At 28.9% G+C, this 19738-nt stretch overlaps 1 protein-coding gene across 2 annotated transcripts in view; it reads right to left on the bottom strand.

Moving 5' to 3' along the window:
- The window catches only part of LOC111614723 (BEACH domain-containing protein lvsF-like), a 34946-nt gene that overhangs the window by 7306 nt on the left and 7902 nt on the right, over nucleotides 1–19738 (bottom strand). For both annotated transcript variants that reach the window (XM_023356088.1, XM_023356087.1), the window contains exons 2-20: nucleotides 16149–16247; nucleotides 16001–16079; nucleotides 15876–15931; nucleotides 15714–15804; nucleotides 15575–15643; nucleotides 15460–15504; nucleotides 11035–11087; nucleotides 10803–10935; nucleotides 10592–10663; nucleotides 10411–10519; nucleotides 10242–10335; nucleotides 10089–10171; nucleotides 9924–10003; nucleotides 9735–9825; nucleotides 9281–9344; nucleotides 4841–5019; nucleotides 2816–2947; nucleotides 2681–2723; nucleotides 262–449 (exon numbers count right to left, since the gene is read on the bottom strand). In XM_023356088.1, coding sequence (XP_023211856.1) covers nucleotides 262–449; nucleotides 2681–2723; nucleotides 2816–2947; nucleotides 4841–5019; nucleotides 9281–9344; nucleotides 9735–9825; nucleotides 9924–10003; nucleotides 10089–10171; nucleotides 10242–10335; nucleotides 10411–10519; nucleotides 10592–10663; nucleotides 10803–10935; nucleotides 11035–11087; nucleotides 15460–15504; nucleotides 15575–15643; nucleotides 15714–15804; nucleotides 15876–15931; nucleotides 16001–16079; nucleotides 16149–16247 — 1760 coding nt within the window. The remainder of the gene's footprint in view (nucleotides 1–261; nucleotides 450–2680; nucleotides 2724–2815; nucleotides 2948–4840; nucleotides 5020–9280; nucleotides 9345–9734; nucleotides 9826–9923; nucleotides 10004–10088; nucleotides 10172–10241; nucleotides 10336–10410; nucleotides 10520–10591; nucleotides 10664–10802; nucleotides 10936–11034; nucleotides 11088–15459; nucleotides 15505–15574; nucleotides 15644–15713; nucleotides 15805–15875; nucleotides 15932–16000; nucleotides 16080–16148; nucleotides 16248–19738) is intronic.

Below are 19738 nucleotides of genomic sequence, written 5' to 3' on the forward strand. Positions count from 1 at the left end.
TTTCTTAATGAAGCAGTTCTATTTGTGAAAGAAATTCAATTCCACTTTTAAATGAATAATATAAATAAAATTTAATCGTCAACAAAACTTAAAGTTTTCTTTATCACAAAGATGAGGAATAAGTTTTAAAAGAAACATTTTATTATTTAAATCTTTTTCATGAACTTCAAAATAATTATTATACAAAATCATGCAGGAAACAAAAAAATAAGTTATTATTAACAATAAATTGAATGAAAATTTAAACATTTAGCTACTTACCGCCAGATGCTTGCTCCGATTGAATGCCGTCTTTAGCTTCCACGTAACAATTTTGTGACCAAAGTCTGTCTTGCATTATTCTTGGCAATTTTCTTTCGGGATGAGGATGGGTAAAAATCTGTTTTGGAGTCTGGCCAAATTCCATGATTTGAACTTCAAGAGAATATCTTTCATTGATGTCTTTAATACTATAATAAAAATAAGGTCGTATGGCTAATTTGGTTATAGAAAACACAAAAAAAAAAAAAAAATAGACTAATTTCATTAATGAAAAATTAAGTCTATACAAAATAAATTTTGAGTCCTTTTTGCCTATTAATATCCTTTTATTCCAGTCCAGGAACCACAAAAACAGCTGGCAACATGAAGCAACACTTCCACAAATAACCAATAAACACAATCTAAAAACTTACAAAATTAAAAATGATCTTGATGTGGACCCTTTTCTGTATGACGTCTACACATTAAAATTTGTTAAAATTCTTCACAACAGCATTCATGTTATATAATCACATTTCAGCTGAGTCCTCTGGTGGATTTCAGGCAGCCTAAGATTAATTTATATAATTGTACATAGAAGCCCAGGATCATTTTGACTAATTTCATTAATGAAAAATTAATACTATACAAAATAAATTTTGAGTCCTTTTTGCCTATTAATATCCTTTTATTCCAGTCCAGGAACCACAAAAACAGCTGGCAACATGAAGCAACACTTCCACAAATAACCAATAAACACAATCTAAAAACTTACAAAATTAAAAATGATCTTGATGTGGACCCTTTTCTGTATGACGTCTACACATTAAAATTTGTTAAAATTCTTCACAACAGCATTCATGTTATATAATCACATTTCAGCTGAGTCCTCTGGTGGATTTCAGGCAGCCTAAGATTAATTTATATAATTGTACATAGAAGCCCAGGATCATTTTGACTAATTTCATTAATGAAAAATTAATTTTTCATTAATGAAATTAGTCAAAATGATCCTGAGCTTCTATGTACAAAAAAATAGAATTCATTGTATAGCACTTGTGAGATAACATGTTTCTTAATGGTTATTTCCACCTTTTAATATAACTTTTATGTATTTTTATCTTGTGAGTTTTATTGAAACTATTTTAGAGTCTGAAATGAATTTTGGATGTATTCTATACATATTAATTTTAATTATTGTAAAATTCTTTGTTTTGTAGATTTAAATATGTAATAAATTTAAGAAATTTTGTATTCATATTTACTGGTGTGATAAGCCCTAAATTAACTGATTTAAGTTATAAGAACATTTAATAAAATTAAGGGCAAAAAGCAAAAAAAACAATATGTAAGGCCATACTATTATATATATAGGCTATTTTGGACTATAATAAACTCAGAATGAAGACATTGAGAATTTCTCTAATTCTCAAATTACTAATACTTGCTTGGGAGTACATAATCAAAGAGAGCTCCTAATTTAATGCGGAGCATGTGGTCGTTGCAAAAATCCTTTATTGTTATATTTATATTTATTTTATTGTATCTTATTTTATTATAATTTGTTTGATTAGTTCAATTTCAATATTTAATGGGTTATTTAGATGGTTTCTATTCTGTTTATTTTGAATTTAACATAATATTCAAAACACTTTTAATTCATATTCCTTAGTGATTCGATAAGAACATTTGTAAATGAACTAATGTAAAGGTTTGTGTAGCATCAATAACCTGATGATGGCCCATTAAATGGGTTGAAAACATTTGTTTAACGTAATAAACAAAGTCTCTCAGTAATAAGGTGTGTTTGATATACAATAATTACTAATACATCAAACCATTCAAAACTCAACTTTTTTTGCCACCTTTAATCTTATCATTACAAACTTTTCATTTCTCATCAATTTTTTCATTGTCTTTTAAATAAATAATTATTGCAAATTTTTAATTTTTGTTATTACTGTTAATTATAACAATTTAAACAATATCTACGTGAATATAATGGATATTTCCGAAAATAATAATTATATGATTTACTCAAAACTCTATAGTAGCAATTCTCAAAGTTATCAATCCATGAATCATTTAAACAGTCACAAATGAACTGCATATAACTAAGGCTCCCATCCAGGTTTTGCCATGTAAATAATAGATTAATAGATTGTGTGCCAAACTATTCTGTTTAACAAGTAATCTAATGTATGAGATGTGTAATGTATGAAAGTGTTTCTTTCTCTGGCTAAACAGTGTAGAATTTCATTCTGGACAAATGACTAGGTCTCTCTGTGGACCATACTTTCAGAACCATTAATCGAGTTTAGCATATTTCATGTTATTATCTAGAATATTTTTATTCATATTTATATTTAATTTATATGAAATATTATAGGTAATTATTTAGATTTTTAAAATTATAGGTAGAAAAAGTAAAATTTCTTACCTGTCTAGGTCAATTGCACCTTCATATGTCAAATAATAGAAAACTAAATTTCAAAAATTTATTATATATTAACTTATTTAATGATTACAACATTAAATGCTTATTTACATCTATATAAACCTAATTAATCTTTACCATTTTTTGCTTTCACAGCTTCCTCTCCTTGCTGTTTATATCCAAACATGAGATCTATCCAATGATGGATATTCTCTGAAACAATATCAGATTCCAAGGCACTTCTTAGTTTTATGATAAAATCCTGAGGATCTGAAAAGAAAAGAATTGATTATATATAATTAGGCTTAAAATTTTAAAACTTCTCAATTTCTAAAATATATGATTTTAAATATTATAATTTAAATTCATTATTTACAGTTTTATATTATTTATGTAATATAGTTTTGGCTTTGAAAGTTTATGACATTTCAAAAATATAACATCTTAAAAAATTCTGAGCATGTGTGATGTTAGAGTGACGCTCCATTAACCCAATGTCAATAGGATCAACATGGTGCCGAGTATTGAATATACTACCTTATTAAATGGTGGAAAATTTTTTCGTTCTGCAGGACACAATTTTACATATCTTTGCATGTAAAACTGTACAAATTCACCTTTTATGATTGTTTAAATGCCATTTTAATTTTTCCAGGTTATTCCTACCCTTCATTGGCTTGAAACAAAAACACACTATCCTTACTTTGTGCTTTGTACACTTTCATTTCATATAAATACAGATGTACTCTATTTATCAAAGTACATGAACAGTAATGTACTGTAGCTGTTTCTGTAATAATTATTGGTTCCAAATGTGCTAAATATTTCTGCTTTGCTATCAAACCTGTGCACTAATGTCTTTGGAAAATCATGCATGAGCTAACTGATTTTACCAGCACAGCATCATGTCATCTTGACATCTGCCATCCCTAAAAGGAGAGCCCACACCCCTTTCCAAGAACTGCACATTTTGAACACTTCTACATGAAAATCTTAATTCCTGACTTATCTAGTGCATTGATAACCTCCAATGACCAGATTGACATGACTGGTTTGCTGGTATACAGAATGCTTAACAGATTTTTGCTGTAATTCTGAATTATTAAGATTAACCTAATTCTACATTTAAATGAAAAATAAATACCTGTTAATCAAGTAACGATTATTATACATTGTTATTAATTAATAAATTTTTTGAATTAATGAACAATTAATGAATAACTTTGTATTAAAATTTAATGATAAATGAAGTTAAAATTTGTTCATTGATTTATCAAATAAATAAATACTAAAAATAACTAAAAACATGGGAATGATTTGTTAATCTAATGAATTAAATTGTCACATCAAAAATAAAGACAAATGTCATCACAACATGAATCTGCTATTTGACAGCACTCAAATTATTATTAATATCAAGTTAATAATAAATAAAAAGCTGTTAAACTATACTATTAACTAAAATATGTTTTTTCACATAACATTAGCTCATTAACTGTGAGTGTAGAGACAGATCTTACTTATAATAAGCAAAACGTTCCTATCCTATTGCAAATTGCCATGAAATTACAATGCAAGAATAAATTTAAACTAAAATTCTGTATGAAATAAATGGCTTTAGAGTAAAATAGTCTTCTAACTGACGATTATATTTACTTTCATAAATTTTCATAAAATAACAGTAGTTATTCCTATACTTTGTTTTCTATTAAAAAACATATAAACAGACTAACAGCCATATCAGAATTTTGTTTCAGAAACAGATTTTTATATTTGCTTCGATATAATTATTATCTGGGCAATGCAATGAAGTCACAATGGTTTATGAGATTACATTAACAAATTAAAATTAAATAAAAGAAGATATAATTTGAGAGAAATTACTTTCTGGAAAAATCCAGAACACTGGCAAGAAAGCAATGCAGAGTTGTATTGATTAATACTTTGTTCATTAGAAGTTATGGATTTATCTAAGAATTTATAATGTGCATATTTTAATTCTCTTGATTTTCTTTCTCTCATTCATATCATCAGCAAAATGCTCTTTAGAAGACTAACATGCAGCAGTTGAGATGATAAAAAATTAATCATTTTGATTCATTTTCAATAAAAAAAATTTATTAAAGTTATTGTATATATTGAATATTTACAAGATAATCTTACCTTTAGCCCATTTTGGAAGCTCTACATCTTTAACCTTTGTTCCATCTTGTCTAAATCCAAATTCTAAATTTTGAGAATTAACAAGAAATTCTCCTTTGTTTTCTGGCTCATAAAACTGTGGAGTAAGTTCTTTAAAATCAGATGTATTTGTAGTTACATTTCGCCAAGTATCTGGTATACTTTAAGAAATTAATTTATTACTACTTACTATAAGAAAATTTACTTTCAAAATAATTAATAAAATTACAATATGTTAATTAGTAGAACGAATTAACACATTTATGATAAATCCACTTTCTATTTTTGCAAACAATACTAACAAAAATAGTCTACATAAAGCTATTCATTAACAATAAGTAGGACTTAACAGCATGAATGTATTACAGAAAGCTGTTATACTAAACACATCATACAGTCAGGAAATTCTTAAACACAAATTACTTTTTCATATCCACACAACTTATTTTGTTTTTGAGAAAAATAGTATGAAGATATCATTTTGAAAGAAGAATCTTACATTAACATCATATAAATAAGATAACAATTTTTCTGGTAGCTTGGCTTTGCATAGCACAGACACCAATATTAACTGAATAGAATGAAATTCATACACACAGTAATAATAATTCCTTAACTCCTCCTTTAGTTCACAATTCAATTCCTAATAAGATGATTTTAATTATTGTATTGCTAATTTTTCTCAATTTGTAAGTTGAATTCTAAATTAAAACCATAAATTATTTATAGTATTATATCAGATACATAGTTCAATAATGTGAGAAAGAAAAAGATCTTTCGTATTATACGAATGTAATGCATTCTAATATGTTATATTTTAATTCTTAGTTATAATCACTATCAGATCTGTTAGTCACTAACATTCTCTTTGATTTCCATTGTAATTTGGTTAGTGTTTCTCTTACATAATATTCAAGATTGAGAAAAACTAACCAAATTTTTCTACTAGCCATTTCATAATCCAGCATTATCTAATGATTAGTCTATATCCTGTAAAAATTTCTATCTTGTACCTAATTATTGCTTTTTATACTGTACTTAAGAGCAATTCTGAAATATTACGGGTGTTTCTGGTTTTTTTATAAAATTTATCTGAACTTTTTATTTATTTTATTATAAATCTTTATTAGATACAAAATTGAACTGAGGTAGTTCTATACACTATATCATCTTGTAATAAAACCAAATTTATATACAGTGATACCTCAGTTTTCGTCAATAATCCATCCAAAGACAATCGACGAAATCCAAAACCGACGAAAACCGAAGCAATTATCTCCATATGAATCAATGTAAATCCAATTAATTTGTTCTAGACACTCCAAAATACATACCAAAAACACATTTTATAAAGAATAAATATAGTGTTTAATACTAAAAACAATAAGAAATTAATTTAAAATGAATATAAAAGACTAAAGTAAAGAATAAATGAACATTTGACATGGCATTTCCAATGATACAGCTAAAAGGAAAGCAATGGAATTGCATGTATTCAAACTCTCCGCATCAATCTAGTGTGATGCTGCCAGAAGTATCGCAATTACTGGCTTTTTCTAGAGAACACAAACACTGACAGCCAGGAATTTCAGGAGGAAAAAATAATAATGGTGAATGATATAAACTTCCACATTATGTTAAATTTTTGAACTTATTTAATGAGAACAGCTTAATGAAAAATGAATATTTCAAAAAGAGAAATATAGATGAAAATTTTTTAAATTTCTGTAAGAGTTTAAATAATTAAATCAATCCTAAGATAACACTTTAACAACAAAAAAATTATGTGATGTCTTATGTAAATATACTAGTGTATTAAAATATTCTATTAATGTACTAACCGAATATTAATTTATTCATCAACAAATAAATAAAATTCAAAATTATCAATACAAAATAGAGCTCTTACAATCGTCATAGTGACTGCCATCTTGTTTGTTGGTGTATAGAGTACTGAAAAAGACGCTTGCAGCAATCGGAAGTTATCTGAGATTTTGAACAGAGGTGCTGAGAGGCACCAAGATTTTGAATACGCCTATTGTTTGTCTGTTTAGATGCATGGGATAATGCTCACACAACAACAACAACACCACACTGAGCAGGAAAACGTGTGGTTTCTCAAAATTAGCAGCGAGGATACGTGGAAAAATCAATGAAATCTGAGGCAACCAACAAAAACCGAGACAGATTTTTTGTGAAAGAATTCAACAATAACTTAAGTCAACAAAAACTGAGGTATTACTGTACAACAAAATTATTAAAGAAATTTTAATTAAAGTTATATGTAATTCCCTCATGAATGAATCTCACAATTTTTGTTTTGATTTTTTGTTATATTGTTATTAACTTAAACACACACTAAAACACACAGGTATCTTACACTTCCTAGTTACAGAACAGAAAAACTTTGGGTTATATATCTCTTAGTTTATAAATATATGCGACATTGTGATTGATTTTATAAAATATTATTAGTTTATGAAAACAGTTAACTGCAACTGAAGAGGGGACTAGACCTGAAAATGTACATTTCAGAGTTATTAAAAGAATAAAGTAAGTTTTTCTAATTGTCATCATCTTGATTGTGGTATGATAAGTCCTAATCAATAGCTATATTAGAGGAAGTAAAACACACACACATTATATATTCAACAATAAATTCATTCATGTACACAATCAACAATACTAAAAAATTTAACATTTTAAGTGATAGTATAATCAATTGCGTACTTGAAATAATTTATTATAGAAAGTATTTATCAATTATATTTAAGTAATTTAATTCTAATTATGTTGTTTTAATAATGTGAATAACATTCTAACCTAGGAGACCCAAAAGTGGTCAATAAAGCATTTCCACAAGTCAAAATTTAGTAAAGGATCAGACTGGAGTTGATTGAATGGATTATATTGATGGTATTAGGCAATGCAACACACAGGTTATCTGCCAAAAGGAAAATGTACCTTCTGGGAAGAGTTTTTATGAAAAACTGACCCTTATTAGACAAGTGATGAACCCACAAATCAACTGCTAATGTTTAGTGGTTTTAACCATTCAGCCACTGGTGGGCAAAATTGTCAACTGAAAAATGTTCATTAAAAATCAGTAGCCCAAAATCATTATGTATATTATGAGACAGCTCAAGGACAACATAAATTTGCCCACTAAGTAAATCTTTCATATAAAAATGTGTGGATTAATATTGACTCACTGAATTTATTTATTATGACTATTATTAGCAAAAAAAGGAAGAGGAGGTCAATAAAAAGTCAAGGAATCCTTGTAAGTGTTAACAGTCAAAGAAGTTTGAGGTCCCCTGTTCTAGACTAAGTAAAGAAAAGTAAACATATATGATGGCTTCAATGTTTAAAATAAATGAGAGAATTTATTATGAATAAGAAAAAGCATCATAACTTTGTAAATTGCCAAAGAATAAAATCAGAACCAATGTGTTATTTAATAGCAGCTTAATAAAAATAACTTTTAATATCTGTAATTACTACAAGAAAAAAATAATAATTTAAGTAATCTTTAACATTAAATAAGAGAAAATATGATTTCCTATTTACAATTTTAAAGATATATTTTTTATTGTAGAAATTATTTAAAAAAAATTCAATTTTCTGATTAAAATTTTCAATTACTATCAGACTACAATAAGATATAAAATAATTTGACTAGAGGTAGATGCCATCATCCTGTCATAATTTTAATTATTGTTGTAATTATTAAGTTCTGAAGTAGGCCCCAAATGAAACATAAAATTTATATTGTCCCCAAATGAAACCAAAATAAATTTGCTTAGAATAGAATTTTGAAGTGCAAGAAACATTTTACAGCTGGAAAAGTGAGCAAGATTGTTTGTAAGTCAAGTATTGTAATTATTAAAATTATCATGCATAAAAGATAGTACCTAAATGACTACCTGACTACCTCTAGTCAAATTATTTTATATCTTATTATAGCTCAAACTTCTAGCAGATCATTTGGCTTTACTTAAATAGAGATTTATGGATTTATCATTTATATACTATTCAATTATTTAAATATTAGATTAATAAAAAATAAAATTTGTAAAATTTCTAACATCAAAAAATTAGAGAATACTTAAAATTAATTTTCAAATTTATTATGATTCATATTGATCTGATTTATGTAAGTTATAACTATATCAGATAATCAGTTATAAATAATCTTAATTTAGTTATGTGTAATAATATAATCAAAAATATATAATGGATATCAAGTTTACAGTTATATGAATTCTTAGTAATTACATAATATTCTGCAATATGATTATTCACTTAAAAATATTTGCAAGTTTTAAATAATGCATTTAAAAAGACATTCTGATTACAAAACCAAAGCAAAATAATTCAATAATTAAAAAAATACATTTTTATTTTGGTGAAATAACTTACCTGTTAAACATTCTATCTGGATGATCAAACTTTCCATTTTGAAGACATAACATATATTGTGGCACTAATTGGAAGAAAATTTATTAGAAAATAGTTATTTTTCAATAAGAAAAATAATTACATGAACTAATTACTAATTCTTAATGAACTTGTAAAATTAATTTAAAAATTGTGTGTACTAGCATAGCACATTATATATTTTTTTTAATTTAATGTATATTGCTATCAACAGCATCTTAGAAATAAATAAATACATAGTCACGTAAAAGATTATACAAGAAGTGCATATATAGATATGAAATAAATTTTGAAATATTAACTCTATGTTTAATTTCTCACAATTTTATATTTATATGAGTGATTTGAAATTTTTGATGTATTTGTAAAAGCAATTGTTTTATAGAACTATAAATTATAGGTAAATATAAACTTATGAAACATTTTCTGATCTTACTTTGCCTGACAAGATAGTACAGAACAAAGCCAGGAGTTGAATAATGTGAACCATACATAAATTTTGGATCTGCCATTTCTTCATACCTTTCCTGAAAGTAATTCCAAAACAATCTTTTATGTATAAAACACTATATTTTGTTATTTCTGATATTTTTTTCAAACATATATAATTTTAAGTTTGAACTACCATTAATTTTTGAAGCCGATCTTCATTTAATGCTCCTATAGGTTTGGATAAATCTCTATATGATGAAGGATCAGAGATATCTAAACAAGTAAAATTTGAATGAATTAATAAATATTAGAAATTATAAATAAAATAATAGTAATAATGAATTATTATATTTTAAACCTAAAGTTGAAGAAGTATAATTGGATATCACCCAGGGAAATATTGGATATTGAGTTAAATCATTGAAACTGCGGTCAGCCATGCTGCAAATGTAACATTTAAAAATTAGTAAAGAAAATTGCACTAATTTTTATTTATCAGTTACTTATTTACCTGTTCAGATATAAAAGATAATCATAATTAGATATCATTCCATTCTGCCATAAGAGAGTCATACTATCTGTAGCTGTGTCTTCTAAATCCAAAGCTGAAAATATTTTGCATACTTATGTTATTTTATCTGTGATTGCATATTTCAAGAAATATCTGTTAATTGCCATACCTGGTTGTTCTAAAAGTTTGCTATACAAATTCTCTCTTTCTTCATGAGATTTTAATGTCAAAAATAAATGTTTAATTGGAGAATTATTGGAACAATATAACTCGATACCCTTAAAAAAATGAATGAAACATTTATAAATGAGACATGTTGTTAAACAACCAACAATTTTTGAAAAACTTACAACATGTCTAAGGAGAAAACGACGTTTCACTGCTCTTTTTATATCTGAAAGCCTAATTTTGAGAACAGGCCACTAAAATATATTAAAAATAATTACTTGTAATGTAAATTATATTACTCAATCACAAATAAAAATCTCATTAAATAATTGTTTAGCATAATTTATCAATATTCTTTTTAAACTTGAAAAGTTTTATTTTAAATTTACTTACAGGTTCTGCATTGTTATAAGGTTGAAAATAAATTCGAGATGACGTAAGAAGAATGCGACCTGGATTAGTCACCAATGGGGTAATTCTGTTTCCCGTAGTTTCTAAAATAATTGTCTCATACAAATCTTCTAACCTATTACAATATTTATTAAAAGGTATTTTATCATAACAACACACAAAATTACCTATTTTAATAATATAAACAGAACATTTATATCAATTTCACACTTACCAACTTGTATCAAAACTCACTCTTGATTGCCTGGACATAACTATTGCTGCTATCTATAAAAAAAGAAATTGTTTTAAATACAGATATGCTCCCTTACTTACAAACAGGTTCGGTTTCCAAGGTTTTGTCGTAGGTCAAAAACTAATGCAGAAAGTATATTTATACACAGAATAACCACTTCTTGTTAGTGTTTGATCCTTCAATTCCTTAACCGAATACATTACTCTCATTTACCCGTTCACTACTGCTTAGTAAATGAGTATTTCAAATGCAGTTTCTTCACCTAATGCAGTTAGTTTTATAATGTCCAGTTTAGTTTCTATGGTAATTGAGTGACATTTCTTGCATTTATCTCTACAGTTTTCAACACATTTTTGAAACACTAATCATAAAAAATTTGTGAAAATTGCAAATAATATCAAAAAACATCATTGCTCTAACATTACCAATTTCAATATAACCTCACAAGTGGCAATGGAATCTCAGAATTTGCAGAAAAATGAAAAATGATATGCAATAAAAATAACTTCATATTAATTATAAATTTTATTATTTATTACTGACAAAAGACTGACTTCAATGTCCACAAATGACAAGAGAAGGTCACCATTCATGCAAAATTTAAATTTTAGACATAAGGTTAAATGTTCATAAGTAGGGAAACTACTGTATTTAATTCATAAAATTTAGTTTCCATGTATATAAATTAAAATTTTTATACAGGTATTTTTATCATGAGATGTAAAAAATATCTATAAATTACATTTTTCATTTAAAAATAATGAACTACACTATCTGGCCAAAAGTATTCGGACAGCTAGTGGTATGGACTCGGAGAATCCTGAGGCATATATTAATATGATGTTGGTCCTCCTTTCGCATCAATGACAGCATGCACACGTCTGGGGAGACTTTCCACTAGTTTTTGATAGGTGGCCATTGGAATTGACTTTCAGGCATCCCTCACAGCTGAAGTGAGTGCTGGCAGTGAGGATAGTCAATGTGGCTGGCTACGTAATCTGCATCCTAATTCGTAGCAAAGGTGTTCTATGGGATTTACATCGGGGATCTGAGAAGGCCAGTCCAGTTTTTGAACACCCATTTCGTCAAACCATGCCTGCGCAAGTCTTGATGTGTGAATGGAGCAGTTATCCTGCTGAAAAAAAAATGGGCCTTCCCCAAAATATTGGCATAGAGTTAGGAGAGCAGCATTGTCCAGAATGTCCACATACATCTTAAAGCTCATGTTTCCAACCACAGGAACTAAGGGACCCTGGCCAAACCATGAAAAACACCCCCACAACACGATGCTGCCACCACCAAACTTTACAGTTGACACAATGCAGTCATATAAGAAGCACTCATTGGGAATCCACCAAACCCAGATGCCTCCATTGGACTGCCAGATTGTAAAGAGAGATTCATCACTCCAAAGAACACTTTTTCACATGTCCACAGTCCAATGACGGTGAGCTTTGCACCATTTCAATCGACACTTCACATTCTGGAGAGTAATGTTCAGCTTGTGAGCGGCTGCACAACCCTGGAATCCCAGGTTTTTTAACTCTTGATGAACAGTCCTGGTGTAACACTAATGCCTGATGATCTTTGGAACTCCTGAGTGATTTCAACCAACGAGGGTGTGTGATTTTGTTTCACTATCCTTTACAGAGTTCTACGGCTGTATTCACTAATTTTGTTCAACCTGCCACGTCATTTTTTTCCACTTTCACTGCCTTGACATTTTCACTTCACAATTACATCACCCACAGTGGATTTTGGTTTCTGTAGAATGTCCGAAATTTCACGAAATGATTTCCCCCAAAGGTGGCATCCTACTATAATGCCATGATCAAAGTCACTAAGCTCCTTTGACTTACTCATTGTCTCAAAAATGCATAAATATGACTTGAGAAACCACTACCAACACTTTTATACCTTTCAATTACACATCAGAGACCATCATCTACAACAGCGCTGTCCAACTGGCGGCCCGCAGGCCGTATACAGCCCGCCAAATAATTTTTATGGCCTGCGTGTACATTTTACTATGAATAAATTTATGTTACTAAATTATTATTATTAATATTAAAATTATTTTACTACCGTGTTTCCCCGAAAATAAGACAGTGTCTTATTTCAATTTTTGCTCTAAAAAATGCGCTAGGTCTTATTTTCAGGGAAAAAGAATTCACATTTATTATTGAACAAAAAAAATTTCCAAATCGAACTTAGACGAGAATGACGTATATCCGGTGTGTCGAACTGTCGCCTTTTTATAGCGTCAACATCGGATTCGCTGGCCAATTAGTGCTTACTGAACCGTAGCACTATGCAAATGTCATGTGGTTTATCAACCTTCTTGGCCCCCGAAATGTTTGGTAAAGAAAATATGGCCCGCGGGCTATGATAAGTTGAACAGCGCTGATCTACAAGATCCACTTCTTTAGGAGGGTGTCTGGATACTTTTGGACAGATAGTGTATATGTTCACTCTAATAAAACTTGAATGAGATAAGATTGCTGAAAACACAAGGTTAATTGTAAATTAAGTTGACAACTTAATTTACATTAACCTCGTGTTTTCAGCAATCTTATGTTGACGAACACTAACATTTTCACTCTCTCTGAGACCATCTTCAGATCATCATTCCAAATATGATAAAGAAACCATCATAATTTTCAAATTTCAGCCAATACAATTTTTCAAAAGAATTTTAAAATATGCAGCAAATGTTCAAAACAAGCAGAAAAATTACACTTTACAGAAGCTGAATCTCAAATGAAACATTTAAAATTTAAACTAATGCTCAAAAACCAAACACAACAAAATAAAAAAATATATAAAACATAGATTTCCATGTCATGGTGAATATATAAAACATAGATTTCCATGTCATGGTGAATATATAAAACATAGATTTCCATGTCATGGTGAATATATAAAACATAGATTTCCATGTATGGTGATTTCCATGTCATGGTTCTTTCTACCTTTAAATTTAATGTGTTTGCTCTTTCTGTGCAAGAAGTAATTTTCTAATTGTTCCAAGGTTTTAAAGCAGCTGCTCTGTCTTGTGGGACATATAGAAACTAGTTCTCAACAAACCTATATTCCCATGTCTGTGGTGTATGCAGACAATGCAGTGATGCATGGCCTTTTCTTAAATTGCTCATACAGTCATGTTGTAAGCAAGCAGTTTATTTGTCATATTTGGAATGATAGTGTGAAGATGGCCTCAGAGAGATTGAAAACTTTAGTGCTTATCAACAAGGGTAGTATGAATTAGCTAGTAAAAATTTTTAAATTTTAAAAATAGCTAAAAATTTCAAAAAAGACACTTTTAACTGGATTTCCCATTTTTCTAATGGCAAAATGTCTTACTATGAATATTTCAGTTATGAAATTGCTTTATTCAAATTAACAATATATGACAATCTTATTGCTGAAGAACCTCGTGAAAATTGGGATTACTTACAGTTAAAATTTCAACTTCATTCTGACATAACTCAATCATTGTAATCATGTTCTCCAAGTACCATTAAAATGCTACAAAACACCTATTTATCCATCAAAATCAGTGATTTTAAATTACAAATAAAACTGTTGATTAGGTTCACTGATGTAAAATAAACTAATACAAAATGAAAGAAATGATCATTTAAAATTTTTCATTAACTGGAAGATTACCACTTTGGAATTTGTAATGTAAAATTATAGATTGCCTGTGTGTTCTAATATTCAAATGTCAAATTATATAGGCTTACAATATTTGACCTGAAGACTAGCCTATTAATGTAGTCAAATATGTTTGTCTATCTTATTAAACATTTTTGCTAAAAATATATTATGGTTGTCTCTTGTCTTATAGTGAGAGATGTAAATAAAACTTAAGAAAATATGCAAATTATCAGTCTTTTTTTTTTATTTAACAGTAAGAAAAACAATTAGTGAAGACAATAAGCACAAAACAAGTAAAATATAGTGAAATAAAATTGTAATCACTGATGGAAGAGAGATTTTGTTGAGAAAGTTTTCTGCACAACTGCATTACAATAAATGGCAAAAATGAGGAATATACAGTGTAAATGAAACAAAAGTAAATGGAGACTGGAATCTACAAGCCATCTGACTGGGATGTATAAGAATTTCAATCTCTTTGCTCTTGTTATTAAAATATTTTCCCATAAACATCAATCAGTGCTCAATGTATCAAATATTTCATCTTGTAACTGGGAAGAGGGAAAGTAACTCATAATATCAAGTATTTATGAATAAGGCACATACTATGTATGTAGTACTGATATATATGAGAGTACATGTATAACAGTAAAATCTTGAAGTGTTATGATTGTTTGATTTTTACAGATCATAAAAATTATAGCTGTTTAATGTATTAAAACATTTTATTTGCAAATAACTTACCATAGAAGCTTGTTCAACTCCTGGCAATGTAGCTGCTCTTCGTAACTAATTAAAAGATGTACAATAAATTCACCAATTCTAAAAATCTATTATATCAATTATTAAAATAACTCACCTGCAGAATCTGAGGTAAACAATGAGATGCACTAACATAATTTAATGTAAAGAGGTAGGCTTGCCTTTCCTGTAAACAAATAATATGAATTAATACAAATATTTTAATATTTACAATAATCTGGATACAAAAAATTTACCCTTTTAAATCGATAAGGAGCAATTACGCCACCTTCAATTTCTACAACTTGCTCAGAAACCACACGAATAACATTACCTTTTGTATCTAATCTATAATAAATATATAAATTTAAAAACTGTATAGAAGCATCACAATATTATGGTTACAGTTGTCTACTTACTTTGATAACAGGGATCCATTCCATTGGTCTATAATTGTGCATTCATTTAACTGAAACTATTTATAAATTTAAATTATTTATTATTATTTTAATTTATTTTAAAAAATTCATTGATAAATACTCACTTTTAGGATAGGTTTATTGATATCATTTGGCTCAAAGACCAAAGATTTTGAGCAAACTTTCAAACGGCCTTTCTGCTTTCTTTAAAATATGTGTAAACTATTAAAATTATTTATTATTTAGAATAAGAATTTTGAGTTGTTTATATACCTTTTAATAGCTTCTTCTTCAGGAAAATTTGCTGGATATGAAAACACACTGTAATCTTCAAAATATATTTCACTTGGTTCTAATAGTAACAATGAAAATCTATAAAATGTAACAATAATGTAAATGTAATTAATTTTATAATTATATTGAATATATTAAAATTTAAATAAATATATATAAATACAGGTGTATCCATAATCATTTACATTTATAGTTGAATTTTCTTTATAAACTGTAAATGAGATGGAAAATAAATGCCAAGTTTGCAAGCACAATCCAATTCAAATAATATTAACTGAATTATATCTTATTTATATCATTTAACCTATAGTAGAATTAGTTTCTTTATACATTAAGTCATTTTGTTTAATGTTGCAATTTCCAAGAACCTATCAAGGGCATTACGCGAGGACTTGCAGAAGAAATAGGCAAGTCACACAACTGTCTATAGGCGATACAGAAAAAGATTTATTTCACAGGTACTCTCAACAGTATGTAATTGTCCTCGTCAGGCAATATTGTTCACAGAGAACAGAACATTTGAATTCGAGAAATAGAACATAAACAGCAACTAACATTTTTCAAATTGTTTCTTTTCTTGTACGTGTGCATGGAACTTAAATTACATAAATAAAAAATTACAAAAAACAACCAGGATATACAAGGAATAACACAAATAAAAGTTACCAAATTAAAATCCAAAAATAAATAAATACACAGCAGTGCAATTAATGATGCAATGTGTTTTATCAAGAACCACAACTTACAATTTTAGAAGGTTAAACAGCACTATCCATAGCTCTAGTATAGTTAGCAGGGGAAAGTTGCACAGTGATATTAATGCAATGTTAAGGAATTCCCATTATGAACAATGTTCTTCAATTTATAATTTATTTTGTATACTAGTACTTTCTATGTATTAACAGGACTTATTATACTAGAAAAAAAATTATAGATGCAGATATTTAGTCTTACAGTTCAAAAATAATGTTCTTTATTTAGTTCACCTGAACACATACACATCAAACACGTGTTTCGGACTTGTTTGTCCCTCCTCAGCAGGCCTTTAAATGACACTTTTTATAATTAACCTGTTGTTTAAAGGCCTGCTGAGGAGGGACAAACAAGTCCGAAACACATGTTTGATGTGTATGTGTTCAGGTGAACTAAATAAAGAATATTAATTTTGAACTGTAAGACTAAATATCTGCATCTATAATTTTCCAGTATAATAAGTCCTGTTAATACATAGAAAGTACTAGTATACAAAATAAATTATAAATAGATAAAAAAAGGACAAAAAGGCATAATAATTAAATGTTCTTCAATCCCCACAGCACTTTAGAAGTGAAGTTTGCGACACAAGTGGCTCAAAGTTACTCTCTATCATGTTTTTATCTAGTTCTGTTGTAAATTTGTTGTGTACAACATAATCATAATGTTCTGCAAGACAGAGATGGAGCATTCTAGTAGTAGCTCCAATATATAATGGTTTTGATCCAGTTAGCAGATTTTGTAAAGGTATAGCATATAATCCAAATTTTTTATAGAGTGCAACCTTATTTCTATCATTGCAACGGATCCTACGTAACATGGGCTGGGGCGCTAGTGACAAAACATAACCAAACTTGTTGAAAATCTGGCAAATATGTAAAATGGGACCCAGGTACTGAATGGCAGGTGTTATGAAAACCAATTCCTTCTTAAAATACAAAGTGAATGGAGGAAATAACATGCTTTTGACCTGGTTGACTAGATGGTCGAACTTGGCCAAAGAATATCCAGTGCTGCAAACTGCCAATTTAAGAAGGGATGGATGGCTCCTCATCCACAAGCAATTGGGTGGAAGGATATAAGAACGTAATGCATATCAACACTATAATAACCAAATTTTTGTACTTGGATTGGAAAGATGTAGAAGAGATGATATATGGCAGTTCACCAAATTTATGATACACAGAAAATAAGACCCTATTGGGGGATCTGTTTAAAGTAGATCCAAAGAAGAAATCTTTGCATCTCTCTCCTCCTCTTTAGTAAATGAAATAGTCAGAAAAATGACCAACAGTGATTGTATAAAATCCAGTAACTCTTTTTCAGAGCCTTCCCATGCCAGTAGTATATCATCAGCATACTGCAAATACAATAGTCACCACTGAACTTAGACCAGGCGGCAGTTAACATGTCATCCAATAAATAGGTTTAAAAAAAAAGTAGCTTTGATTCATTGCATGAATATTTTACATTATTTAAAACAAATATACAGTAATTAATCTTTATTTTTGCTACATATCAACTTGATATCTTGCAGGTTAAACAAGATTGAGCAAGTCAAACGTGAGTCACAGGCATCAAAAAACATAGACCGCTGCATCACCAATGTCCATGAACATAGACCACTGCATGTTTAATATTTTGTTGCATCACCTTTGCGGCCAAAACCCCTTCTATACATTTTGGCATGCTGTTGATTAGATGTTCACATTCATCTGCTGTTATTGGAATTCCAGATAGTTAAGATGAAAGCTTTTTGTCTTCAACTGTCCAAGGGCATTTTTTTCACAGATGTCTCTCCACAATGTTCCATACATTCTCAATTGGTGAAAGATCTGGGCTATTGGATGGCCAAGGAAGAACTTCTATGTTCTTTTCTGCAAGCCACTGTTATGTTTTTCTACTTGTATGACATGTGACCTCCATCCTGCTGGAAAATGCATGTTCTATTTGGATATAGCTTTGCTATGGATGGAAGTAAATACTGTTGTAGAATGTTAATGTATTGTTCTTAAGCAAGTGTTTCATCAAGAAATGTCAACTGACCCATACCACTGGCACTCATACATCCCCAAACCATGAAGCAGGCAAGAAACTTCACTGAGCAGTATAACAACGATGGCTCATTAGCTTGACTGGCAGATCGAATGACACATTTGCTTTTGTCTGTTTCTGATAATTCGAAGTTTGATTTATCAGATTTATCAGACCACAGAATTTCATGTCACTTTTGTTGAGACCAGGAAAGATGTTCTTTGGTTCACTGTACCCATTTCTTCTTTTGATGTGCTGTTAGCAAAGGTTTTTCACATGCTGTATAGAACTGAAAATGCATTTCTTGCAGTCTCCTGTAAGTTGTCAAAACAGATACATTCTTTCCAGTTGTATCATTCCATATTATAGTTACATTCAATATCTGTGGCATGGCAGTTGTTTTTATGATTTTTTTAAAACTCCTATCATCAACTTTTGAAGTTTTTCGCTGATGTCCAGCAGCTTTGTTAGGTATAACATGATCTTGGTTAGCATAATAAACAATAATCTGGTGCACTGTTGTCTTGCTTAGCATTAGCTCTTTTCTAATAGCTTAATATGTTAGTACTTAATTACATCCCATTTTTGAACAAGATACACAGATCTACTGCCAAGTCTAATAACATACACATTCAATTATTAAAACCAATGGGATCAGTGGTAATATTAACACACTAAAAATAAAAATTTAAAAAACAAGTAAAAATTATACTCTTTCTATTTCCGACTTCGAGGATTCTATGAGCCAAAACAAGACACACAAGTAGCAAGGAACAATCATC

The sequence above is a fragment of the Centruroides sculpturatus genome, unplaced genomic scaffold (assembly GCF_000671375.1).
Source record: "Centruroides sculpturatus isolate CEXI.00-Female unplaced genomic scaffold, Cexi_2.0 scaffold1423, whole genome shotgun sequence".
Lineage (NCBI taxonomy): Eukaryota > Metazoa > Arthropoda > Arachnida > Scorpiones > Buthidae > Centruroides > Centruroides sculpturatus.